This window comes from Procambarus clarkii, chromosome 24 (genome assembly GCF_040958095.1).
Source record: "Procambarus clarkii isolate CNS0578487 chromosome 24, FALCON_Pclarkii_2.0, whole genome shotgun sequence".
In the NCBI taxonomy this organism is placed as follows: domain Eukaryota; kingdom Metazoa; phylum Arthropoda; class Malacostraca; order Decapoda; family Cambaridae; genus Procambarus; species Procambarus clarkii.
The window spans coordinates 14,132,878-14,160,643 of record NC_091173.1 but is presented as its reverse complement, the minus strand read 5'-3'; the positions used below and the strand labels follow the sequence as shown (position 1 = coordinate 14,160,643).

At 47.8% G+C, this 27,766-nt stretch overlaps 1 protein-coding gene across 1 annotated transcript in view; it reads right to left on the bottom strand.

Annotated features, from left to right (window-relative positions):
- The window catches only part of LOC138367936 (protein rtoA-like), a 29,179-nt gene extending 4,800 nt beyond the window's left edge, over positions 1–24,379 (bottom strand). Inside the window, exon 1 of the mRNA XM_069330218.1 lies at positions 24,227–24,379. Within this exon, the coding sequence (XP_069186319.1) occupies positions 24,227–24,379 (153 nt within the window). The remainder of the gene's footprint in view (positions 1–24,226) is intronic.
- Between the last annotated feature and the right edge of the window lie 3,387 nt (positions 24,380–27,766).

Sequence of the window (27,766 nt, the reverse complement as noted above, 5' to 3'; positions counted from 1 at the left end):
ATATGTAGCTTGAACAGAATTGTAATTTTGTTTAATGTATGCCATACATATAGCTTCATTATTCACAGTATATGTAAGCAGCATGGTGAGTAGTATATATTAATGTATATACGGTAATGTAATGTATAATATATTCCCTAATTTTAGATTTTACTATTGCCAATAACGATAATTGTTGTGTGTTTCGAACATGTTTCTTTACTTTTTGCTAGTTAAAAAATGCGGTTATATATTAAGGGATTTATTAATGAGTTGTAATATGCCACAGGAGGAATTTATGTTAGCTGTGGGATTTGTATATCATTGTTGCTGCTTTTGTTGTGTGTGTGTGTGTGTGTGTGTGTGTGTGTAGTGTGTGTGTGTGTGTAGTGTGTGTGTGTGTGTGTGTGTGTGTGTGTGTGGAAGATGGTAGTGAGTGTGGAAGATGGTAGTGAGTGTGGCAGATGGTAGTGAGTGTGGAAGATGGTAGTGAGTGTGGAAAATGGTAGTGTGAGTGGAAGATGGTAGTGATTCTGGAAGATAGTAGTGAGTGTGGAAGATGTCATTGTGTGAGAAAGATAGTACTGTGGGTGATTAAGATGGTAGTGAGTGTAGGAGATGGCAGTGTGTGTGGAATATGGTAGTATGTGTGGAAGATAGTAGTGTGTGTGAAAGATGGTAATGTGGGAGGAAGACGGTAGTGAGTGTGGAAGATAGTAGTTAGTGTGGAAGATGATAGTGTGGAAGATGGTAGTGTGTGTGAAAGACGGTAATGTGTGTGAAAGATGGTAATGTGGGAGGAAGACGGTAGTGAGTGTGGAAGATGATAGTGTGGAAGATGGTAGTGAGTATGGAAGATGTTAGAGTGCGTGGAAGATAGTAGTGAGTGTGGAAGATGGTAGTGTGGCAGATAGTAGTGAGTGTGGAAGATGGTAGTGTGTGTGGATGATGGTAGAGTGTGATGAACATGGTAATGTGTGAGGAAGATGGTAGAGAGTGTGGAAGATGATAGTGTGGAAGATAATAGTGAGTGTAGAAGATGGTAGTGTGGAAGATAATAGTGAGTGTAGAAGATGGTAGTGTGGATAATGGTAGTGAGTTTAGAAGATGACAGTGTGTAAGATGGTATTGAGGGTGGAAGATACTGGTGAGTGTGGAAGACGGAAGTGAGTGTGGAAGATGCTAGTGAGTGTTATTATAGTCTTTGGGTTGGTTGATGTTGTCGTCGTTGATCCTTATCTATGGACAACCCAACCCACAACTCGGTAGAGTGCTTATACTAGGAGATCACACTAGGCGCTTCTGGCTCTTGGAGAGGGACTCAACGTCACACGTTTAGGGGATGCGGCTCCAACACTTAGCCTCGTTGTCACGTGCACACACCCACTCGAGCCGCTGTGACTCCCCACTCTCTCCTTATGAGATATGATCTCCTCAATCCCCTATTACTTACTAGTATTACCTCCTACCCTGTCCACAGCAGTGGTTCTTGGTTCTTTCTCTCTCTCTCTCCTTCTTTACTACCTCCTGGGAAGCCTCACTAGGACAAGGCAAACACTGGCAAATTGGGATACATTTACTGGACAAAGCACATACACGATACATACACACATATAGTAATAATGAATCCTATACTCTATAATATTACAATCAGGTTGCTCTCCAACACCATCAGAACTCTATTGTCAGTTTACCAAGTGGTATCCTATCTCCTGGTTCACCACCTGATACTATCAACCACCTCAAGTTGATCAAGTCTACATACACTGTTGCACCATCAGCAAGAGAATATATATATGTATCTATAAATATGTACAAAGAAAATCAGCATTTGAATGCAATAACATATATCAGTATTAATGTTCATTGATACACAACAATGATCAATCGATCACTCTATCAGTCCTAGAACGCATACGTCTATAGGTAATCCAGCCTACGACTGTAACTCTTAAACTTCAGTATAAAACACTCCTTGACATAAGAATGCAAACAGTCACTCACCTCTCACTGCGTCTTGCACGCTAATGACAACCAAACACTATCAACTCCCTACAAGTAATCCACCAGAACTTCCTTTCCACCTCTGGAAGTTCACTACCCTGATATCTTCAGGTTCTTCTGGGTTTAACTACCAGGATCCTCTGCATCTCCTCCAGGCTGCTATCATGAAGTTTCCTTGAGCAACTATGGTGCTCTACTGCTTCTGCTAGGTTCCTCCACAGCTCTCTTGGCTGCTACACCATGAAGTTTCCTCGAGGAACTATGGTGCTTCACCACCTCTACAGAAGCACGTGACACTCCTCTTCACTGCTTCTCCTCACAGCTCGAGGTCCTCTGCTCCACTACCTTGGAGTCTCATCAACTACTTCATCTGTGCTGGCTTCGAAGTTCTCAGCAACTTCTTCCCAAAGGCAAACCTGCAACCCATCGACACTCCAATAAAATTGTTTCCCCTTTAACACATAAACAAAAATAACCACACAATATGCTTGCCTCAAACCTCTATCTGTCCTCTACATACAGTGAGAGTGGACTCCCCCGTTTTGGGCGGGTCCATACTCTACCTCGCCCGGCGGGCCTCCTCACTCAGGGAGGGTCCTTCACCGTCAGGAGCCAGGCTCCCTCAGTTGCCTGCCAGCGCTCAGAGGGGACGGACGTCGCTCCGTGTTCCTCCCTCTCCACTCTCTTATTTTAGGCTTTCTGCCTTATTAAAACATGTCTAACTTATCAATAAACATTGCTACTGTCGCTGGGCACACGACCAACTACAAGCAATCACTATGAACTGGCGTATATCGTGCTTACCACAGATTATCTGGTCGAGGGCGCTCTCCCTCTGACGGCGTCTGGTCAGGGCGCTCCACACAGCCCACGAAAATGCCTCTGAGCAGCTAATTAAACTCTCCTCGCCGTCTGAGACTTGAGACCATAACGTTCTCAGCTCAATTTCACAGCTGGCACGTCTGCACACTTCTCTTCTCTTGGAGATATATCACTAGGGGTTCCTTTCTGACGGGAGCTCAATGGAGCACGGCTTTCCCCCTGCGATGTCTGGCCTCAAGTGAGGTCAAAGCCCCTCCAGAAGCGAGCCTCACGCCTCCAGCAAAATGTCCACATCTCCTAGCCAGTCATTTATCTGTTTCCTTCTTCACTGCCCATAATCTTAAATTGTTATATATATCCAAGCAACTATTTTACATATGGGTTATCACCTCAATATTTGCTAGACCTTCTAATCAGGTCAGGCTTGATGAATAACTCTCAAGGAGGGAGACTCGTTTCTCCTGTAGGCTGAGATCATAACAGTGTGGAATAAAGTATTGTGTGAGGAAGACGGTAGTGAGTGTGTGGAAGACGATAGTGTAGAAAATGGTAGTGTGTGTGGAAGATGGATGTGAGTGTGGAAGATGGTAGTGAGTGTGGAAGATGGCAGTGTGTGTGGAAAAATTGTAGTGTGTGTGTGAAAGATGGTAGTTAGTGAGGAAGATGGTAGTGATTGTGGATGATGGTAATGAGTGAGGAAGATTGTAGTATGTGAGGAGGATGGTAGTGAGTGTGGAAGACAGTGTGAAAAATGGTAGAGTGGAATATCGTAGTGTGTGTGGAAGATGGTAGAGTGTGTGGAAGATAATAGTGAGTGTGGAAGATGGTAGTGTGTGTGGAAGATAGTAGTGTGTGAAGAAGCTGGTAGTTAGTGTTAAAAATAATAGCGTGTGGAAGATGGTATTGTGTAATAACGATGGTAGTGAGTGTGGAAGATAATAGTGAGTGTGGAAGATGGTAATGTATGTGGAAGATGGTAATGTATGTGGAAGATTGTAGTGAGTGTGTGAAAGATGGTAACATGTGAAAGATGGTAGTGAGTGTGGAAGATTGTAGTGTGACTGGAAGAGGGTAGTGTGAGTGGAAGATGGAAGTGTGAGTGAAAGATAGTAGAGTGTGGAAGATGGTAGTGTAAGTGGAAGATTGTAGTGTCAGTAGAAGATGTAGTGAGTGTGGAAGATGGTATTGAGTGTGGAAAATGGTAGTTAGTGAAGAAGATGATACTGAGAGTGAAAGATAGTAGTGAGTGTAGAAGATGGTAGTGTGTATGGAAGATAGTAGTGTGTGTGTAAGAGTGTATGGAAGATAGTAGTTAGTGAGGAAGATGGTAGTGTGTGTTGAAGATAGTAGTGAGTGTGGAAGTTGGTAGTGTGTGTAGATAATAGTAATGTGTGACGAAGATGGTAGTGTGAGTGAAAGATGGAAATGAGTGTGGAAAAAGGTAGTGTGAGTGGTAGATGGTAGTGTAAGTGAAAGATGGCAGTGTGAGTGGAAGATGGTAGTGAGTCTGGAAGATGGTAGTGAGTGTGGAAGATAATTAGTGAGTGTGGAAGATGGTAGTGAATGTGGAAGATGGTAGTAAGTGTGGAAGGTGGTAGTGAGTGTGGAAGATGGTAGTTAGTGAGGAAGATGGTAGTGAGTGTGAAATATTGTAGTGTGTGAGGAACACGGTAGTGAGTGTGGATGATGGTAATGAGTGAGGAAGATGGTAGTGTGTGAAGAAGATTGTAGTGAGTGTGGAAGATGGTTGTGAGTGTGGAAGATAGTAATGTGTGTGGAAGATAGTAGTGGGCGAGGAAGATAGTAGTGAGTGTGGAAGATCGTATTGAGTGTGGAAGATGGTATTGTGTGAGGAAGGTGGTAGTGTGTGTGTGTGTGGAAAATGATAGAGTGGAAAATGGTAGTGTTTGTGGAAGATGATAGTGAGTGCGGAAGATGGAAATGAGTGTGGAAGATGGTAGTGTGTGAGGAAGATGCTAGTGTGTGTGGAAGATGGTAGTGAGTGTAGAAGATAGCAGTGGGGGAGGAAGATGGTAGTGAATGGGGAAGATGGTAGTGTGTGTGGTAGATGATAGTGAGAGTGAAAGATAATAGTGAGGTAAATGGTAGTGTGTGTGGAAGATGGTAGTGAGTGTGGAAAATGGTAGTGTGCGTGGAAGACGGTAGTGTGGAAGATCTTATTGTGTGTGGAAGATGGTAGAGTGTGTGGAAGATAGTAGTGTGTGAAGAAGCTGGTAGTTAGTGTTAAAGATAGTAGTGTGTGGAAGATGGTATTGTGTAGTAACGATGGTAGTGGGAGTGGAAGATAATGGTGAGTGTGGAAGATGGTAATGTATGTGGAATATGATAATGTATGTGGAAGATTGTAGTGAGTGTGTGAAAGATAGTAGAATGTGGAAGATGGTAGTGAGTGTGGAAGATGATAGTGAGTGTGGAAGATGGTAGTTTGTGTGGATGATTGTAGTGTGTGTGAAAGATGGTAGTGAGTGTGGAAGATTGTAGTGTTACTGGAAGAGGGTAGTGTGAGTGGAAGATGGAAGTGTGAGTGAAAGATAGTAGAGTGTGGAAGATGGTAGTGTAAGTGGAAGATTGTAGTGTCAGTTGAAGATGGTAGTGAGTGTGGAAGATGATAGTGAGTGTGGAAGACGGTAGTGAGTGAAGAAGATAGTAGTGAGAGTGAAAGATGGTAGTGAGTGTAGATGTTGGTAGTGTGAAAGACGGTAATATGCTATGAAGATAGTAGTGTGAAAGACGGTAATATGCTATGAAGATGGTAGTGTGTGTGTGTCTGGAAGTTGGTAGTGTGTGTGTGTGGAAGATGGTAGTGTGAGTGGAAGAAAGTAGTGTGTGTGGAAGATAGTAATGAGTGTAGAAGATGATAGTGTGGAAGATGGTAGTGAGTGTGGAAGATATTAGTTAGTGTGGACGATGGTGGTGTATGTGGAAGATGGTAGTGTGTGTGTGGAAGATGGTAATGTGTATGGAAGATAGTAGTGTATGTGTAAGATGGTAGTGTGTGTGGAAGATGGTAGTGAGTGTGGAAGATGGTAGGGAGTGTGGAAGATGGTAGTGAGTGTGGAAGATGGTAGTGAGTGTGGCAGATGGTAGTGAGTGTGGAAGATGGTAGTGAGTGTGGAAAATGGTAGTGTGAGTGGAAGATAGTAGTGAGTCTGGAAGATAGTAGTGAGTGTGGAAGATGTCATTGTGTGAGAAAGATAGTACTGTGGGTGATTAAGATGGTAGTGAGTGTGGGAGATGTCAGTGTGTGTGGAAGATGGTAGTATGTGTGGAAGATAGTAGTGTGTGTGAAAGATGGTAATGTGGGAGGAAGACGGTAGTGAGTGTGGAAGATAGTAGTTAGTGTGGAAGATTATAGTGTGGAAGATGGTAGTGTGTGTGAAAGACGGTAATGTGTGTGAAAGATGGTAATGTGGGAGGAAGACGGTAGTGAGTGTGGAAGATGATAGTGTGGAAGATGGTAGTGAGTATGGAAGATGTTAGAGTGCGTGGAAGATAGTAGTGAGTGTGGAAGATGGTAGTGAGTGTAGAAGATGGTAGTGTGGCAGATAGTAGTGAGTGTGGAAGATGGTAGTGTGTGTGGATGATGGTAGAGTGTGATGAACATGGTAATGTGTGAGGAAGATGGTAGAGAGTGTGGAAGATGATAGTGTGGAAGATAATAGTGAGTGTAGAAGATGGTAGTGTGGATGATGGTAGTGAGTTTAGAAGATGACAGTGTGTAAGATGGTATTGAGGGTGGAAGATACTGGTGAGTGTGGAAGACAGAAGTGAGTGTGGAAGATGCTAGTGAGTGTGGAATATAGTATTGTGTGAGGAAGACGGTAGTGAGTGTGTGGAAGACGATAGTGTAGAAAATGGTAGTGTGTGTGGAAGATGGATGTGAGTGTGGAAGATGGTAGTGAGTGTGGAAGATGGCAGTGTGTGTGGAAAATTGTAGTGTGTGTGTGAAAGATGGTAGTTAGTGAGGAAGATGGTAGTGATTGTGGATGATGGTAATGAGTGAGGAAGATTGTAGTATGTGAGGAAGATGATAGTGAGGGTATAAGATAGTGTGGAAGATGGTAGAGTGAAATATCGTAGTGTGTGTGGAAGATGGTAGAGTGTGTGGAAGATAATAGTGAGTGTGGAAGATGGTAGTGTGTGTGGAAGATAGTAGTGTGTGAAGAAGCTGGTAGTTAGTGTTAAAGATAGTAGCGTGTGGAAGATGGTATTGTGTAATAACGATGGTAGTGAGTGTGGAAGATAATAGTGAGTGTGGAAGATGGTAATGTATGTGGAAGATGGTAATGTATGTGGAAGATTGTAGTGAGTGTGTGAAAGATGGTAAAATGTGGAAGATGGTAGTGAGTGTGGAAGATTGTAGTGTGACTGGAAGAGGGTAGTGTGAGGGGAAGATGGAAGTGTGAGTGAAAGATAGTAGAGTGTGGAAGATGGTAGTGTAAGTGGAAGATTGTAGTGTCAGTAGAAGATGGTAGTGAGTGTGGAAGATGGTAGTGAGTGTAGAAAATGGTAGTTAGTGAAGAAGATGATACTTAGAGTGAAAGATAGTAGTGAGTGTAGAAGATGGTAGTGTGTATGGAAGATAGTAGTGTGTGTGTAAGAGTGTATGGAAGATAGTAGTTAGTGAGGAAGATGGTAGTGTGTGTTGAAGACAGTAGTGAGTGTGGAAGTTGGTAGTGTGTGTAGATAATAGTAATGTGTGACGAAGATGGTAGTGTGAGTGGAAGATGGAAATGAGTGTGGAAAATGGTAGTGTGAGTGGTAGCTGGTAGTGTAAGTGAAAGATGGCAGTGTGAGTGGAAGATGGTAGTGAGTCTGGAAGATGGTAGTGAGTGTGGAAGATGGTAGTGAGAGTGGAAGATGGTAGTGAGAGTGGAAGATGGTAGTGAGTGTGGAAGATGGTAGTGAGTGTGGAAGATGGGAATATGTATGGAAGATAGAAGTGTATGAGGAAGATGGTAGTGTGTGTGGAAGATGGTAGTGAGTGTGGAAGATGGTAGTGAGAGTGGAAGATGTTATTGAGTGTGGAAGATGGTAGTGAGTGTGGAAGATGGTAATGTGTGTGTGGAAGATGGTAGTGAGTGAGGAAGGTGGTAGTGTGTGTGGAAAATAGTATTGTGTGAGGAAGACGGTAGTGAGTATGGAAGATGATAGTGAGTGTGGAATATAGTATTGTGTGAGGAAGACGGTAGTGAGTGTTGTGACGGTGTTCCCCCCCATATATTTCTCCCACGCCTGCAGTAAGAGTCATGTCCACTTTAGTCGAGCGTTCTCTAGGTCGCAGGCATCAATTTGATATATGTGGGAGAGTGGAGTGTTCTCGGAGTGCCGAGAAATTTATAAAAGAAGAGTATTTTGGGCTGTGGTTTAGGCCCTTTAGGAAGCCAATATGGCACTGGCTCTTCTGTTTTGCCGCCAAAAGTGTGTGACGTCAGTGACACCAGATTGGTCGCCGACAGCGACGTGGCACAGGGAGCCAATGAAAACCTCCCGTGGCGAATATGACGTCACGGAGGAAGGGGGGTCCGGTCATCGCGCCGCGCTGGCGCCATCAGTCTAAGACAGCACGTCAAGGAGGTCGGACGTGCTCTGGGGGGTCCTGTCAGTTGGACAGTTTACCCCGTCTCCGGAGGACTTACGCATCACCCGTGGTCTGCCAACACCTGTGGGGTCTTCCTTCGTTCATGTGTTGAACCGACGAAGGAATTGACGGGATATTGAGCAACAAGTGCTCCAGGAACAGGTGTTGTGCAAGAGTGGAGTCTAGGCAGCGACGTATGCGACGGCTTATAGCTCCACAGTGATGACGTAGTTGCTGAGCCAATCCTCCGTAAGGAAATCAGTCTGACACGACACGTCAAGGTGGTTGGACGTGCGAAGATTGGTCCTGTCAGTTTGACAGTTGTTTCCCGCTCCCGTGGATTTTACGCGTCACCCGAAGTCTGCCAGTACTCTGTGAGGTCTTCCTTCGTTCATGTGTTGGACCAGAGAGGGAATCGACGGGATATTGAGCAACAAATGCTCCAGGACAGGTACTGTGCAAGAAGTGAAGTCTGTGCAGTGACGTATGCGACGTCTGAGGCAGTTCACCCGGTTGTGACGGCATAGTGGCTGAACCGAGCCACTGGGAAGCAGAGGAAGAAGGAAACTATTCGGGAATCCGAACGACTGCAGCCGAGACGTAGGCGGGCAGCTGTAGCTGGGAGGAGAAGTCGACGGCCGGGAGACCGACTCCAACCCTACAAGAAGTCGAGAAAGATCACGGACCTGCAGGGAAAAGGCACAGAGACGACGCGCTTACGGTGGGACATTGATTGAGTTCCTGGAGGACACGACAGTGTGTGTGTGGGGGCGTTCCCTACACGAGGCAGGAGCCAGGACCAGGAGCTACAACTCAACTCTCATCGGAGGATAGGTGGAAGTAGGTGATTCTAGTTTCCCTCCCAATTCCCCTTTAGTCAGCTATATTATTTAGCCTGAGTATTTTGTATGTTGTGAGCAAGGCTCACCTATGTCACAGTAAAGCACCAGTGTGCAGAGTGGTACTATAAAGAGTACTCACGATATTAAGGATTATTATTGGTGTATGCAGGCACCCGGAGTAATTGATGAATTTACTGTGTTGAGAATGTCTTTCATGAGACTTTAATGTGATCATATAGTGAGAGAAAATATATATATTATTATGCCAGTATTTGGGAGTTAGGCTATGTGCTGTTATGATCTCAGCCTGCAGGAGAAACGAGTCTCCCTCCTTGAGAGTTATTCAGCAAGCCTGACCTAACTAGAAGGTCTAGCAAATATTGAGGTGATAACCCATATGTAAAATGGCTGGTTGGATATGTGTAACAGTTTGAGATTATGGGCAATGCAGAAGAAAATAGATAAAGGACGGGCTAGGAGATGTGGACATTTTGCTGGAGGCGTGAGGCTCGCTTCTGGAGGACCTTGACCTCACTTGAGTGCCAGACATCGCAGGGGGAAGCCGCGCTCCGTTTGAGCTCCCGCCAGAAGGGAACCCCTAGTGATATATCTCTAAGAGAAGAGAAGTGTGCAGACGTACCAGCTGTGGAATCGAGCTGGGAACGTTGTGGTCTCAAGTCCGGGTCGACGAGCAGATATTAAATCGCCCAGAAGCATTATTGTGGGCCGTGGGAGCGCCCTGACCAAGCCTCGTCAGAGGAAGAAGCGCCCTCGACCAGACGTTCTGTGGTAAGCACGATATACGCCAGTTCATAGTGATTGCATTGTAGTTGGTCGTGTGCCCAGCGACAGTAGCGATGTTTATTTATAGGTTAGACATGTTTTAATAAGGCAGAAAGCCTGAAATAAGAGAGTGGAGGGGAGGAACACGGAGCGACGTCCGTCCTCTCTGAGCGCTGGCGGACGACTGAGGGAGCCTGGCTCCGGATGGAGGAAGACCCTCCCAGCGAGTGAGGACGCCGCCAGGCGAGGTGGAGTATGGACCCGCCCAAAACGGGGGAGTCCACTCTCACTGTATGTAGAGGACAGATAGAGGTTTGAGGCAAGCATATTGTGTGGTTATTTTTGTTTATGTGTTAAAGGGGAACATTTTATTGGAACGTCGATGGGTTGCAGGTTTGTCTTTGGGGAAGAAGTTGCTGAGAACTTCGAAGCCAGCAGATGATGTAGCTGATGAGACTCCAAGGTAGTGGAGCAGAGGACCTCGAGCTGTGAGGAGAAGCAGCAGTGAAGAGGAGTGTCACGTGCTTCTGTAGAGGTGGTGTAGCAGCCAAGAGAGCTGTGGAAGAACCTAGCAGAAGGGTGAAGCACCGTAGTTGCACAAGGAAACTTCATGATAGCAGCCTGGAGGAGCTGCAGAGGATCCTGGTAGTGAAGCCCGGAAGAACCTAAGGATATTAGGGTTGTGAACTTCCAGAGGTGGAAGGGGAAGTTCTGGTGGATTACTAGTAGGGAGTTGATAGTGTTTGGTTGTCATTAGCGTGCAAGACGCAGTGAGAGGTGAGTGACTGTTGGCATTCTTATGTCAAGGAGTTTTCTTATACTGAAGTATCAATGAACATTTATACTGGTATATGTTATCGCATTCAAATGCTGATTTTCTATATATACATTATCTTGCTGATAGTGCAACAGTGTATGTAGGCTTGACCAACTTGAGGAGGTTAATGGTATCAGGTGGCGAACCAGGAGATAGGATACCCCTTTGATAAGCTGAAAATAGAGTTCTGATGGTGTTGGAGTGCAACCTGATTGTGATATTATAGAGTATAGGATTCATTATTATTATATGTGTGTATGTATTGTGTATGTGCTTGGTCCAGTAAATGTGTCACAATTTGCTGGTGTTTGCCCTTGTCCTAGTGAGGCTTCCCAGGAAGTAGTGAAGAAGGAGAGAGAAAGAGAAAGAACCAAGAACCACTGCTGTGGACAGGGTAAAAGGTAATACTAGTAAGTCAAAAAGGGGATTGAGGAGATCATATCACCTAGGGAGAGAGTGGGGAGTCACAGCGGCTCGAGTGGGTGTGTGCACGTGACAACGAGGCTAAATGTTGGAGCCGCATCCCCTAAATGTGTGACGTTGAGCCCCTCTCCAAGAGCCAGAAGCGCCAAGGGTGATCTCCTAGTGTAAGCACTCTACCGAGTTGTGGGTTGGGTTGTCCGTAGAGAAGGATCAACGACGACGACACCAACCAACCCACGAGTCTATAATAAATTGGGGGCCTGTCCGGGAGAGTGAACTGACACACCCACACCCTGTCCAAGAGTGGATTTGTACACCCTTGCTGAAATAGATAAACTGTGTGACCGCAGGTGTATACTCTCTCTCTTGGGAAGACTCACAGGACAAAGATGGATAAGGTGCAAGCATTTGTGGAGTCAGGCAAGCCTGAGGACTTGGAAGGTTGCACGAGGGATCAATTGAAACAAATAGCAGAAAAATGTGGCATCAGGTTGAAAGCATCTAAAGTAGCTGGGATGAAGGATGAGATCCTGAGGCAGTTGAGAGCCAGAAGTGAAGCGGCAGAGCAAGGAGCCCAAAAAGGAGCTGAAAGTGGAAAGGAGGATGATGGGCAGGATGAAGTGAGATCCCAGGGATCGAGTAGGAGCAGCAAGAGTAGCCGCAGTAGTAGGAGTAGCCGAAATAGGAGCTTGGAGAGATTCCAGTTAGAGCTCCAGATGCAGCGTGAGGAGAGACAGTTCCAGCTGGAAAAGATGAAATTGGAACTCCAGATGAAAAATGAAGCCGAGAAGGAGAAAGAGAAAACCAGACTGGAAATAGAAAAAGAGAAAGCAAGGCTAGAGGTGGAAAAAGAAAAAGAGAGAACAAAACAAATGCAGATAGAAGCGAATAGAACCTTGGCTGAACAAAGGATTGAACATGGGTTGCCAGAGAGCACCACCCAGGTATCACACCCACCAGATGTTAGGGTTAGGGAGAAGGACATTCCCTTGTTTGTTCCCGAAGAGGCAGAGAGCTTTTTCGAGCATTTTGAGAAAGTAGCCAGCATCAAAGAGTGGCCACAGGAGGAATGGGCCCAGCTGGTCCAGTTAAGATTGACCGGTGCAGCCAGGGAGGCATACACCCAATTGTCACTGGAAGAGTGCCAGGATTATGCCACGGTAAAGAGCAGCATATTGCGCTCGTTTCAGTTAACCCCAGAAGCTTATAGAAAGCGTTTCAGAGAGATGGTGAAAGTTGGAGCATGTACGTTTGCTGAGACAGCAAGAGATCTGGAAAGACGATTCCAGAAGTGGATTGAGGCTGCTGGAGTTGGATCTTACGCTGACCTGAAGCAACTGATGGTCATGGAGAAGTTCTTGGAGATGATGCATCCCGAAACAAAGTTCAAGATCCAAGAAGCAGGGATAATGGAGGTGAAAGATGCCGCAGATAGGGCGGATATGATTACTGAAGCATACAATAGCTTGAGGGAGAACAGAGTGAGAAGTGAGGCGAGATGCAGCAATGGCAGACCCAGTGGAGTCTGGGGAAGAAGAAATTATGAAAGACCCAGAGGAGTCTGGGGTGAGAAAAATTTTGATAAATGGGCAGATAAAAGTAAGTACCCTAAAACTCAGAAGAGTAGGTCGCACACTTCATCTGAAAGTGAGGATGGAGGAGCAAAACGAGAAACTGATCGTTATCCAGGAAATCAAGAGTCCAGTAAAGCTCCACAGAGTACGAGTAGTACGTCTGGCCCGAGGAACTCCAATACGAGTGGGCAGAGTCAGAGCTACTCTGGTACATATAGAAGAGATTTTTCCCAGATGAGATGTTACAATTGTAACGGATTGGGTCACGTGATGCGAGATTGTAGGCAGGGCAAGAGAGTTGTGACCCTGGCCATGTGTGACCCCCGAGGCAAATATACTAATGTGTTCCAAGACAAACCACAGAGAGCAAACTTAGTGAACGAGAGGTATAGGCCGTTCATGAGCAAAGGTTGGATCAGTGTAGGAGGCCAACCTGAGGTAGAAGTTGGTATCTTAAGAGATACCGGAGCTAATCAGAGCTTGATTACGAGAAGCCTGATTGGGAATGATCGACGGTTAGCTGGCAGGAGTAAGATGAGGGTATATGGGTTGTTGTCTGAAAGTGACATGCCCGTTTGTACTGTCCAGCTAAGGTCGGAATATGTGTCGGCAGAGGTGATGTTGGGAGTGTGCCCCGACATACCTATTCCAGGAGTCCAAGTGATCCTGGGGAATGACTTGTGCGGGACAAAGGTGTTGCCAAGAGTCATAGTGGAGACTGTGCCAGAGGAGTGCCCAGAAGGCCACGGCACGTGTGGGACACCTGAGAGTGTGAACCTGACTGACATCCGAGGGGATGAGTCAGGAGACCGCCAAGCCATTGAGTACCCTGTCTCGGTAGTGATGAAGGGAGAGGTGGCCGACGAGGAAGACACTGGAGAAGGTGAGACAGTGTCGATTAAACCGGTGGAAGATATCGATGTAGATATATCATGGCGGTTTGATGAAGGTCCAGCCCAGGCAAATGGAGTCTCGGTGAGGTCAAAAGTGAGGATGACCCAGCCGAAGAAGAATCATGTGAAGAGAGCGGACCTGAGTAGAGCCCAGACTGCTGAAATTAGGAGTCGGAAGGTGAATGCAACTGTGCTGAGTATGAATGAGGAAAGATGTGGACATACTGAGGACGGGAGTAGATCGTCAAGTGGTCCACGAGCACAGAGGCATATGGATAGTGGAGTCAAGTTGTTTGAGATGTCAGGAGTTGACATGTTTCACAGAAAACGTGGAGAAAAGATAATGAAGAAAAGTAGTAGTCGAGAAAATGAGAGGAGAAGAGACAGTATGTGTGGAGAGATGCTTACGAGCACTTTGGGAGAGGAAAAGCGACATGTATGGTCGAGTGCTGTTGGATGTAGTGCAGTGCTCGAAGAAACTTTTAGGGAACGAAGAAGAGTTGAAGGAGAAGAAATGGAGTGGTATAGAAGTGAAAAATGTGAAAAGAGGATGATGCAAGCATGGAGGAATAGAAGAAAGCCGAGGACTCGATGGAAGACAAACAGGATGTCTCGGATAAATGAAGAGACGAAAGGGAGGATCGTCGGTGAAGACAAGGGAGTGACGTATGATGACAGGAGACGAAAGTATAATGGCAGTAGATGGAAGTATGAAGACGACAGAGGAGGTACAGACAGCAGATGTCTGACTCTGGACGGGAAGAGAAGAAGACGAGGAAACGGAGGGTGGAGACAGTAAGTAGAGTGGACCAATGGATTGCAGGCGTCCAAGGAGGACAGCCTAGCCAAGAGGTGCCAGAGAAGTCAAATCGTTTGTGAGAAGGTCATATTTCTGGCGAGTTGTGAGCCAGATGTTGCAAGGTGCAACGAATTAATTGTAGACTCCTAAGAGAGTATATGGGGTGAAGAACGAGACAGTGTGGTGGCGGATATATTATCCCGAGCTTTGCCACTGGAATAACTCTCAAAATAAGGGGAGGGGAGTGTTATGATCTCAGCCTGCAGGAGAAACGAGTCTCCCTCCTTGAGAGTTATTCAGCAAGCCTGACCTAACTAGAAGGTCTAGCAAATATTGAGGTGATAACCCATATGTAAAATGGCTGGTTGGATATGTGTAACAGTTTGAGATTATGGGCAATGCAGAAGAAAATAGATAAAGGACGGGCTAGGAGATGTGGACATTTTGCTGGAGGCGTGAGGCTCGCTTCTGGAGGACCTTGACCTCACTTGAGTGCCAGACATCGCAGGGGGAAGCCGCGCTCCGTTTGAGCTCCCGCCAGAAGGGAACCCCTAGTGATATATCTCTAAGAGAAGAGAAGTGTGCAGACGTACCAGCTGTGGAATCGAGCTGGGAACGTTGTGGTCTCAAGTCCGGGTCGACGAGCAGATATTAAATCGCCCAGAAGCATTATTGTGGGCCGTGGGAGCGCCCTGACCAAGCCTCGTCAGAGGAAGAAGCGCCCTCGACCAGACGTTCTGTGGTAAGCACGATATACGCCAGTTCATAGTGATTGCATTGTAGTTGGTCGTGTGCCCAGCGACAGTAGCGATGTTTATTTATAGGTTAGACATGTTTTAATAAGGCAGAAAGCCTGAAATAAGAGAGTGGAGGGGGAGGAACACGGAGCGACGTCCGTCCTCTCTGAGCGCTGGCGGACGACTGAGGGAGCCTGGCTCCGGATGGAGGAAGACCCTCCCAGCGAGTGAGGACGCCGCCAGGCGAGGTGGAGTATGGACCCGCCCAAAACGGGGGAGTCCACTCTCACTGTATGTAGAGGACAGATAGAGGTTTGAGGCAAGCATATTGTGTGGTTATTTTTGTTTATGTGTTAAAGGGGAACATTTTATTGGAACGTCGATGGGTTGCAGGTTTGTCTTTGGGGAAGAAGTTGCTGAGAACTTCGAAGCCAGCAGATGATGTAGCTGATGAGACTCCAAGGTAGTGGAGCAGAGGACCTCGAGCTGTGAGGAGAAGCAGCAGTGAAGAGGAGTGTCACGTGCTTCTGTAGAGGTGGTGTAGCAGCCAAGAGAGCTGTGGAAGAACCTAGCAGAAGGGTGAAGCACCGTAGTTGCACAAGGAAACTTCATGATAGCAGCCTGGAGGAGCTGCAGAGGATCCTGGTAGTGAAGCCCGGAAGAACCTAAGGATATTAGGGTTGTGAACTTCCAGAGGTGGAAGGGGAAGTTCTGGTGGATTACTAGTAGGGAGTTGATAGTGTTTGGTTGTCATTAGCGTGCAAGACGCAGTGAGAGGTGAGTGACTGTTGGCATTCTTATGTCAAGGAGTTTTTTTATACTGAAGTATCAATGAACATTTATACTGGTATATGTTATCGCATTCAAATGCTGATTTTCTATATATACATTATCTTGCTGATAGTGCAACAGTGTATGTAGGCTTGACCAACTTGAGGAGGTTAATGGTATCAGGTGGCGAACCAGGAGATAGGATACCCCTTTGATAAGCTGATAATAGAGTTCTGATGGTGTTGGAGTGCAACCTGATTGTGATATTATAGAGTATAGGATTCATTATTATTATATGTGTGTATGTATTGTGTATGTGCTTGGTCCAGTAAATGTGTCACAATTTGCTGGTGTTTGCCCTTGTCCTAGTGAGGCTTCCCAGGAAGTAGTGAAGAAGGAGAGAGAAAGAGAAAGAACCAAGAACCACTGCTGTGGACAGGGTAAAAGGTAATACTTATAAGTCAAAAAGGGGATTGAGGAGATCATATCACCTAGGGAGAGAGTGGGGAGTCACAGCGGCTCGAGTGGGTGTGTGCACGTGACAACGAGGCTAAATGTTGGAGCCGCATCCCCTAAATGTGTGACGTTGAGCCCCTCTCCAAGAGCCAGAAGCGCCAAGGGTGATCTCCTAGTGTAAGCACTCTACCGAGTTGTGGGTTGGGTTGTCCGTAGAGAAGGATCAACGACGACGACACCAACCAACCCACGAGTCTATAATAGTGCCCAGTAACTATGTTATTACCATTATTGATGTCTGACTCATCCATATATATATATATGTCTATGCTCGTGTATTGAATAATCATTCATGTGTGCAGTGATTAATTGTGTTATCGCCCACGGAAGGAATTACTGAGAACTCCAGTGATATATAATTCATAAGTTATCATTAAACGAAGGGCAGTGTGTAATACCATGACAGTGAATTATTGTCACATTTAATATAGAAACGTTTGATTGAGCCCAAGATCAGTGTAGCGAAGTATTTACGTGCTATTGTCGCAAATATTGTGTGTTCGAACTTCTAGTGATCTTTGAGAACTTAAAGAAATTGGTGCGTCACGCCAAGCAAACAGATAAAGTAACATTCGTGCGGGGGGGTAGTCGCCCAGCTGATTTTGACATTGACGAGAGGGGGAGTGTTGCCAGCTTAGTGAGTTCATATTTTATGTGGGAACGAACGACTCCCGCCTGAAACAGCTGTTTGCTTTTTTATATAATCTTGTGATGTCTTTGAATGAGTTTTAAGTAAAATATAAGATACATTGGTGTTTATATCATCCCCCCCATATTTCTTGTGGCTATATAATACCTGAAAGCAGAGAGTGATAGAAGTAAATACCTGCCTGATATCAGATCTATTGAGTGTGTCCTTGCCACTGTTACCACAATTCAACAAAACCACTGACGTGTTACTGGACACCGATAATCATTCGACCAGTTGGCGACCTTGTGGTTAGTAGTAGAGCCCTATGATGGGGCGGGCATACAACAGTTAAGTGAACAAGTTGTGTTCCCACTCCTTCTCGATCAGAGGCCGGTTGGGATTGACTGGGATACTCTACGGGCATACAGTGGCGCTGCGAGGACAGAGTGAAGACCCGCAGGGCTACGGTGAGTGACCTTGAGTATACTGTTGCTCACCCGAGTAAACCCCGACATTGGCGCCCTTGCCAGGATCAAGATCAAGATAAAGGTTGCAGTTGTGGTACTTGGCAGTGGTATTAGGTATCAGGTACAGGTTATCACTCATAGCACAAGATGGAGGATGATAAAGTAACAAGGTTCATTGACACTAGAGATGAGCAGGTGCTGGAGGAGTGCACCAAGGCACAGTTACAGGCAATAGCAGACCATTTTGGGATAAAGCTGAGATCTTCCAGAGTGGGAGAGAGAAGACTGGAGATCATGGCACAGCTCAGGGCACGAGACGAAGCTTTGGGGGAGGAACGGCCACAGACACCTGCCAGTGTGGGAGAACACCTGAGCATTGGTGGGAGCAGCAGGAGATCCAGCGGCAGCAGGCACAGCGTTAAGCTGGAGATAATGAAGATGCAGCTGGAAGCACAGCAGCGCAAAGAAGAGCGAGAAGCAGAGGCACAGCAGCGCAAAGAAGAGCGAGAAGCAGAAGCACAGCTGAAGAGTGACGAGCGAGAAGCACAGCTGAAGCGTGAGGAGCGAGAAGCACAGCTGAAGCGTGAGGAGCGAGAAGCACAGCTGAAGCGTGAGGAGCGAGAAGCACAGCTGAAGCGTGAAGAGCGAGAAGCAGAAGCACAGCTGAAGCGTGAGGAGCGAGAAGCACAGCTGAAGCGTGAGGAGCGAGAAGCACAGTTGAAGCGTGAGGAGCGAGAAGCACAGCTGAAGCGTGAAGAGCGAGATGCAGAAGCACAGCTGAAGCGTGAGGAGCGAGAAGCACAGCTAAAGCGTGAGGAGCGAGAAGCACAGCTGAAGCGTGAGGAGCGAGAAGCACAGCTGAAGCGTGAGGAGCGAGAGGCACAGCAGCGCAAAGACGAACTAGAAGCTAGAATGAGACAGCAGGAGATAGAAGCTAACAAGGATGTGGAGCTGAGGTGAGCTGAGCTAGGGATAGCTCCCCAGCTCCGCCACAGCAGGAGGACCGCCGAGTGAGGGAGCGAGATTTGCCGGTCTTTGTACCAAATGAAGCTGAAGGTTTCTTCGACCACTTCGAAAGGGTTGCTACTTTGAAGAGGTGGCCGAGGGCGGAGTGGGCGGAGCTGGTTAAGGGTAGGCTCACCGGTGAAGCTCGTGAAGCCTACAATATGCTCGACCTCCAAGAGTGCACCAACTACGATGCTGTAAAGAGAGCTGTGCTCCATTCTTTCAAGCTCACGCCGGAATGTTACAGGAAGAGATTCAGGGAATGTACCCGTTCGCCAGGAAAATCTTATGCGGAGATGGCGAGGGACATGGAAAGAAAGTTCCTTAAGTGGCTGGACTCTGAAGGAGCGAGGTCGGCTGAAGAGGTTAAGAGGCTAATGGTCATGGAGAAGTTTATGTCCGTGCTCTCTCCTGAGATCAGGGTTTGAGTAAAGGAGGCGGACATTAAGGACCTGAGAGCCGCAGCCGACAGAGCCGACATGCTGGAAGAAGCCCTGTGACCATACCGTGAGGGACGGCGCCGACAGCCCATACGCTCTGGATATGGTAGAAGATATAGAAGGACGGACGGATGGAGGACAGGAGCGAGTTCTCCTGAGTACCACCTCTCAAGTGGAGACAGGAGAGGCTCAAAGACTGCTGTGGAGCCGGTAGAGAAGTCCCAAGCTGAGAGCTCAAGAGTTGTTGCCGAAACCGAGGAATCGATGAATGGCGCGAGGAAGATACACCGAAGAAGGGTCCGCTGCTACAACTGCGGAATATTCGGACATGTCGCGCGGGAATGCAGACACCCTGAGCAGCGGGGGAATGTTGCTTTAGTGAGGGTCGAGGACCAGATGGCCGAGTGGGTGCAGGATGAACCCGTACTGAGTGGGGAGAAGAGAGTTCACCCATTCGTGTGTGAGGGAACCGTAAGGATGGGGGACGCAGACCCCATCCCGGTGAATATTAAGAGACACTGGGGCAGATTTTACCCTGGTGAGTGAAACCCGGTTCCCCGAGGGTTACGAGAGTACCAGTGTGGGGGTGGCAAGTGTGACCACTGTGGGAGGCCCAGTGAGGATGCCCCTACACCAGGTGACTCTGAATTCTGATTATGGCTGCCAGACCCTTGTGGTAGGGATCTGTGCATCGATGCCCAAGATGGAGGCACAAGTCATCCTGGGAAATGACGCATGTGGAGGATATGTCCTCCCGAATCTCGCGAAAGGCGAGGAGTGCATGGAGCACTATGAGGAGACAGGCGGAGTGTTAGACGCCTGTGGGGACGAGATAAGAATCGCCACGGCGGCGTTCCCGGTTTGTGCTGTGGTGCCGAGGCAGTGCGAAGGACACAGAGGGTGTGGATCTGATAGGGCTGACGAGGAGACGTCCGACAGTCTGGAAATCAATCACCTCTTCATGGGACCCGGAGAACGAGTGGAGGGCGAAGGCAGCCCGGATGGTGAGATGCAGGTGACCCTCGCCAGTTCTCTCGGGGTAGACCGCACTCGTCTCGAAGAGCTGCAGCAGATAGAGTTCCCCGAATTGATTCATGAGGCCAATGGAGGACATGTTGATCCTGAGAGGGCCACTCATTGTTATGTACAGGACGGCATGCTGATGAGAGTGTTCTGCACAGAGCAGGGAACTGAGTGTGATGAAGCAGTATGTCCTGCGTTGTTTGCCATGCATAACACAGTGGTGGAATCGTTAGGTTTCTCATCTTTCCAGCTGGTGTATGGACAGGGGGTGCAAGGTCCTCTGTCCATGCTGAAGGAACAATGGACATCAGGAGTGACCGTGGTAACGGTCAACGGATATGTAAGGAGCGTTTCGCATTGGCGGCAGGAATACTGGTTGGAAATTAAACTCATCCGATGGGAAGACAACGTGGTTGCGGATGCCCTGTCCTGTATGCACTAACCAGACATGACTCTTATTTTAAGGGGAGGGGTATGTGATGGTGTTCCCCCCCCCCCCCTTATATTTCTCCCACGCCTGCAGTAAGAGTCATGTCCACTTTACCCGAGCGTTCTCTACGTCGCAGGCATCAAGTTGGTATATGTAGGGGAATGTAGTGTTCTCGAAGTGCCGAGAAATTCATAAAAGAAGAGTATTTTGGGCTGTGGTTTAGGCCCTTTAGGAAGCCAATATGGCGCTGGCTCTTCTCTTTTCCCGCCAAAACTGTGTGACGTCAGTGACACCAGATTGGTCGCCGACAGCGACGTGGCACAGGGAGCCAATGAAAACCTCCCGTGGCGAATATGACGTCACGAAGGAAGAGGGGTCCGGTCATCGCGCCGCGCTGGCGCCATCAGTCTAAGACAGCACGTCAAGGAGGTCGGACGTGCGCTGGGGGGTCCTGTCAGTTGGACAGTTTACCCCGTCTCCGGAGAACTTACGCATCACCCGTGGTCTGCCAACACCTGTGGGGTCTTCCTTCGTTCATGTGTTGAACCGAAGAAGGAATTGACGGGATATTGAGCAGCAAGTACTCCAGGAACAGGTGTTGTGCAAGAGTGGAGTCTAGGCAGCGACGTGTGCGACGGCTGATAGCTCCACAGTGATGACGTAGTTGATGAGCCAATCCTCCGTGAGGGAATCAGTCTGACACGACACGTCAAGGTGGTTGGCCGTGGGAAGATTGGTCCTATCAGTTTGACAGTTGTTTCCCGCTCCCGTGGATTTTACGCGTCACCCGAAGTCTGCCAGTACTCTGTGAGGTCTTCCTTCGTTCATGTGTTGAACCAGAGAGGGAATCGACGGATATTGAGCATCAAGTGCTCCAGGACAGGTACTGTGCAAGAAGAAGTGAAGTCTGTGCAGTGACGTATGCGACGTCTGAGGCAGTTCACCCGTATGTGACGGCGTAGTGGCTGAACCGAGCCACTGGGAAGCAGAGGAAGAAGGAAACTATTCGGGAATCCGAATGACTGCAGCCGAGACATAGGCGGGCAGCCGTAGCTGGGAGAAGTTGACGGCCGGGAGACCGACTCCAACCCTACAAGAAGTCGAGGAGGAGCACGGACTTGCAGTGAAAAGGCACGGAGACGACGCGCTGACGGTGGGACGTTGATTGAGTTCCTGGAGGACACGACAGAGTGTGTGTGGGGGCGTTCCCTACACGAGGCAGGAGCCAGGACCAGGAGCTACAACTCAACTCTCATCGGAGGATAGGTGGAAGTAGGTGATTCTAGTTTCCCTCCCAAATTCTCCTTTAGTCAGCTATATTATTTAGTCTGAGTATTTTGTATGTCGTGAGCAAGGCTCACCTATGTCACAGTAAGGCACCAGTGTGCAGAGTGGTACTAAAAAGAGTACTCACGATATTTACGATTATTATTGGTGTATGCAGGCACCCGGAGTAATTGATGAATTTACTGTGTGGAGAATGTCTTTCATGAGACTTTAATATCATCATATAGTGAGAGAATATATATATATAATTATGTCAGTGTTTGGAGTTAGGCTATGTGCCCAGTAACTATGTTATTACAGTTATTGATGTCTGACTCATCCATATATATATATATATATATGTCTATGCTCGTGTATTGAATAATCATTCATGTGTGCAGTGATTAATTGTGTTATCGCCCACGGAAGGAATTACTGAGAACTCCAGTGATATATACTTCATAAGTTATCATTAAACAAAGGGCAGTGTGTAATACCATGACAGTGAATTATTGTCACATTTAATATAGAAATGTTTGGTTGAGCCCAAGATCAGTGTAGCGAAGTATTTACGTGCTATTGTCGCAAATATTGTGTGTTAAAACTTCTAGTGATCTTTGAGAACTTAAAGAAATTGGCGCGTCACGCCAAGCAAACAGATAAAGTAACATTCGCGCAGGGGGTGGTCGCCCAGCTGATTGTGACATTGACGAGAGGGGGGAGTGTTGCCAGCTTAGTGAGTTCATATTATACGTGGGAACGAACGACTCCCGCCTGAAACAGCTGTTTACTTATTGATATGATCTTGTGATGTCTTTGAATGAGTTTTAAGTAAAATACAAAATACATTGGTGTTTATATCATCCACTCCATATTTCTTGTGGCTATGTAATACATGAAAGCAGAGAGTTATAGAAGTAAATACCTGCCTGATATCAGATCTATTGAGTGTGTCCTTGCCAATGTTACCACAATTCAACAAAACCACTGACGTGTTACTGGACACCGAAAACACCAGTTGGCGACCTTGTGGTTAGTAGTAGAGCCCTATGACGGGGCGGGCATACAACAGGTAAGTGAACAAGTTGTGTTCCCACTCCTTCTCGATCAGAGGCCGGTTGGGATTGACTGGATACTCTCCTGGCGTACAGTGGCGCCGCGAGGATAGAGTGAAGACCCGCAGGGCTACGGTGAGTGACCTTGAGCATACTGTTGCTCACCCGAGTAAACCCCGACATTGGCGACCTTGCCAGGATAACGATCAAGATAAAGGTTGCAGTTGTGGTACTTGGCAGTGGTATTAGGTATCAGGTGCAGGTTATCACTCATAGCACAAGATGGAGGATGATAAAGTAACAAGGTTCATTGACACTAGAGATGAGCAGGTGCTGGAGGAGTGCACCAAGGCACATTTACAGGCAATAGCAGACCATTTTGGGATAAAGCTGAGATCTTCCAAAGTGAGAGAAGACTGGAGATCATGGCACAGCTCAGGGCACGAGACAAAGCCTTGGGGGAGGAACGGCCACAAACACCTGCCAGTGTGGGAGAACACCTGAGCATTGGTGGGAGCAGCAGGGGATCCAGCGGCAGCAGGCACAGCGTTAAGCTGGAGATAATGAAGCTGCAGCTGGAGGCACAGCGTTAAGCTGGAGATAATGAAGCTGCAGCTGGAGGCACAGCTGCGCAGGGAAGAACAGGAGCGAGAAGCACAGCTGAAGCGTGAGGAGCGAGAAGCACAGCTGAAGTGTGAGGAGCGAGAAGCACAGCTGAAGCGTGAGGAGCGAGAGGCACAGCAGCGCAAAGAAGAGCGAGAAGCAGAAGCACAGCAGTGCAAAGACGAACTAGAAGCTAGAATGAGACAGCAGGAGATAGAAGCTAACAAGCAGGTGGAGCTGAAGCGAGCTGAACTTGGGCTAGGTGCACCTGCTCCGCCGCAACAGGAAGACCGCCGAGTGAGGGAGCGAGATCTGCCGGTCTTTGTACCAAATGAAGCTGAAGGTTTCTTCGACCACTTCGAGAAGATCGCTACTTTGAAGAGGTGGCCGAGGGCGGAGTTAGCGGAGCTGGTTCAGGGTAGGCTCACCGGTGAAGCTCGTGAAGCCTACAATATGCTCGACCTCCAAGAGTGCACCAACTACGATGCTGTAAAGAGAGCTGTGCTCCATTCTTTCAAGCTCACGCCGGAATGTTACAGGAAGAGATTCAGGGAATGTACCCGTTCGCCAGGAAAATCTTATGGGGAGACGGTGAGGGACATGGAGAGAAAGTTCCTTAAGTGGCTAGAGTCTGAAGAAGCGAGGTCGGCTGAAGAGGTCAAGAGGCTAATGGTCATGGAGAAGTTTATGTCCGTGCTCTCTCCTGAGATCAGGGTTAGAGTAAAGGAGGCGGACATTAAGGACCTGAGAGCCACAGCCGACAGAGCCGACATGCTGGAAGAAGCTCTGCGACCGCACCGAGAGGGACGGCACCGACCGCCCATACACTCCAGATATGGCAGAAGATATAGAAGGACGGACGGATGGAGGACAGGATCGAGTTCTCCTGAGTCCCATCTCTCGAGTGGAGACAGGAAAGGCTCAAAGAGTGCTGTGGAGCCGGTAAAGAAGTCCCAAGCTGAGAGCTCTAGAGTTGTTGCCGAAACCGAGGAGTCGATGAATGGCGCGAGGAAGATACACCGAAGAAGGGTCCGCTGCTACAAGTGCGGAATATTCGGACATGTCGCGCGGGAATGCAGACACCCTGAGCAGCGGGGGAACGTTGCTTTCGTGAGGGTCGAGGACCCAATGGCCGAGTGGGTGCGGGATGAACCCGTACTGAGTGGGGACAAGGGAGTTTACCCATTCGTGTGTCAGGGAACCGTAAGGATGGGGGACGCAGACCCCATCCCGGTGAAGATATTAAGAGACACTGGGGCAGATTTTACCCTGGTGAGAGAAACCCTGTTTCCCGAGGGTTATGAGAGTACCAGTGTGGGGATGGCAAGTGAGACCACTGTGGGAGGCCCAGTGAGGATGCCCCTGCACCAGGTGATTCTAAATTCTGATTATGGCTGCCAGACCCTAGTGGTAGGGGTCTGTGCATCAATGCCCAAGATGGAGGTACAAGTCATCTTGGGAAATGACGCATGTGGAGGATGTGTCCTCCCGAATCTCGCAAAAGGCGAGGAGTGCTTAGAGCACTATGAGGAGACAGGCGGAGTGTTAGACGCCTGTGGGGACGAGAAAGGAATCGCCACGGCGGCGTTCCCGGTCTATGCTGTGGTGCCGAGGCAGTGTGAAGGACACGGAGGGTGTGGATCTGATAGGGCTGACGAGGAGACGTCCGACAGTCCGGAAATCGATCACCTCTTCATGGAATCCGGAGAACGAGCGGAGGGCGAAGGCAGCCCGAATGGCGAGTTGCAGGTGACCCTCACCAGTTCTCTAGGGGTAGACCGCACTCGTCTCGAAGAGCTGCAGCAGATAGAGTTCCCCGAATTGATTCATGAGGCAAATGGAGGACGTGTTGGTCCTGAGAGGGCCACTCATTGTTACGTACAGGACGGCATGCTGATGAGAGTGTTCTGCACAGAGCAGGGAACTGAGTGTGATGAAGCAGTATGTCCTGCATTGTTTGCCATGCATAACGCAGTGGTAGGATCGATAGGTTTCTCACCTTTCCAGCTGGTGTATGGACAAGGGGTGCAAGGTCCATGTCCATACTGAAGGAACAATGGACATCAGGAGTGACCGTGGGAACGGTCGACGGATATCTAAGGAGCGTTTCGCATTGGCGGCAGGAATACTGGTTGGAAATTAAACTCATCCGATGGGAAGACAACGTAGTAGCAGATGCCCTGTCCTGTATGCACTAACCAGACATGACTCTTATTTTAAGGGGAGGGTATGTGACGGTGTTCCCCCCCTTTATATTTCTCCCGCGCCTGCAGTAAGAGTCATGTCCACTTTACCCGAGCGTTCTCTACGTCGCAGGCATCAGTTTGGTATATGTGGGGGAATGTAGTGTTCTCGTAGTGCCGAGAAATTTATTAAAGAAGAGTATTTTGGGCTGTGGTTTAGGCCCTTTAGGAAGCCAATATGGCGCTGGCTCTTCTGTTTTCCCGCTAAAACTATGTGACGTCAGTGACATCAGATTGGTCGCCGATAGCGACGTGGCACAAGGAGCCAATGAAAACCTCCCGTGGCGAATGTGACGTCACGAAGGAAGGGGGGGTCCGGTCAGAGCGCCACGGCGGCGCCATCAGTCTAAGACAGCACGTCAAGGAGGTCGGACGTGCGCTGGGGGGTCCTGTCAGTTGGACAGTTTACCCCGACTCCGGAGGATTTACGCATCACCCGTGGTCTGCTAACACCTGTGGGGTCTTCCTTCGTTCATGTGTTGAACCGAAGAAGGAATTGACGGGATATTGAGCAACAAGTTCTCCAGGAACAGGTGTTGTGCAAGAGTGGAGTCTAGGCAGCGACGTATGCGACGGCTGATAGCTCCACAGTGATGACGTAGTTGCTGAGCCAATCCTCCGTGAGGGAAGCAGTCTGACACGACACGTCAGGGAGGTTGGACGTGCGAAGATTGGTCCTGTCAGTTTGACAGTTGTTTCCCGCTCCCGTGGATTTTACGCGTCACCCGAAGTCTGCCAGTACTCTGTGAGGTCTTCCTTCGGTGTTGGACCAGAGAGGGAATCGACGGGATATTGAGCAACAAGTACTCCAGGACAGGTACTGTGCTAGAAGAAGTGAAGTCTGTGCAGTGACGTATACGACGTCTGGGGCAGTTCACCCGTTTGTGACGGCGTAGTGGCTGAACCGAGCCACTGGGAAGCAGAGGAAGAAGAAGACTATTCGGGAATCCAAACGACTGCAGCCGAGACGTAGGCGGGCAGCCGTAGCTGGGAGGAGAAGTCGACGGCCGGGAGACCGAATCCAACCCTACAAGAAGTCGAGGAGGAGCACGGACCTGCAGTGAAAAGGCACGGAGACGACGCGCTTACGGTGGGACGTTGATTGAGTTCCTGGAGGACACGACAGTGTGTGTGTGGGGGCGTTCCCTACACGAGGCAGGAGCCAGGACCAGGAGCTACAACTCAACTCTCATCGGAGGATAGGTGGAAGTAGGTGATTCTAGTTTCCCTCCCAATTCCCCTCTAGTCAGCTATATTATTTAGCCTGAGTATTTTGTATGTCGTGAGCAAGGCTCACCTATGTCACAGTAAGGCACCAGTGTGCAGAGTGGTACTATAAAGAGTACTCACGATATTTATGATTATTATTGGTGTATGCAGGCACCCGGAGTAATTGATGAATTTACTGTGTTGAGAATGTCTTTCATGAGACTTTAATGTGATCATATAGTGCGAGAATATATATATATAATTATGCCAGTATTTGGGAGTTAGGCTATGTGCCCAGTAACTATGTTATTACCATTATTGATGTCTGACTCATCCATATATATATATATATATATATATATATATATGTCTATGCTCGTGTAATGAATAATCATTCATGTGTGCAGTGATTAATTGTGTTATCGCCCACGGAAGGAATTACTGAGAACTCCAGTGATATATACTTCATAAGTTATCATTAAATGAAGGGCAGTGTGTAATACCATGACAGTGAATTATTGTCACGTTTAATATAGAAATGTTTGATTGAGCCCAAGATCAGTGTAGCAAAGTATTTACATGCTATTGTCGGAAATATTGTGGGTTCGAACTTCTAGTGATCTTTGAGAACTTAAAGAAATTGGCACATCACGCCAAGCAAACAGATAAAGTAACATTCGCGTGGGGGGTAGTCGCCCAGCTGATTTTGACATTGACGAGAGGGCGAGTGTTGCCAGCTTAGTGAGTTCATATTTTATGTGGGAACGAACGACTCCCGCCTGAAACAACTGTTTGCTTTTTTATATAATCTTGTGATGTCTTTGAATGAGTT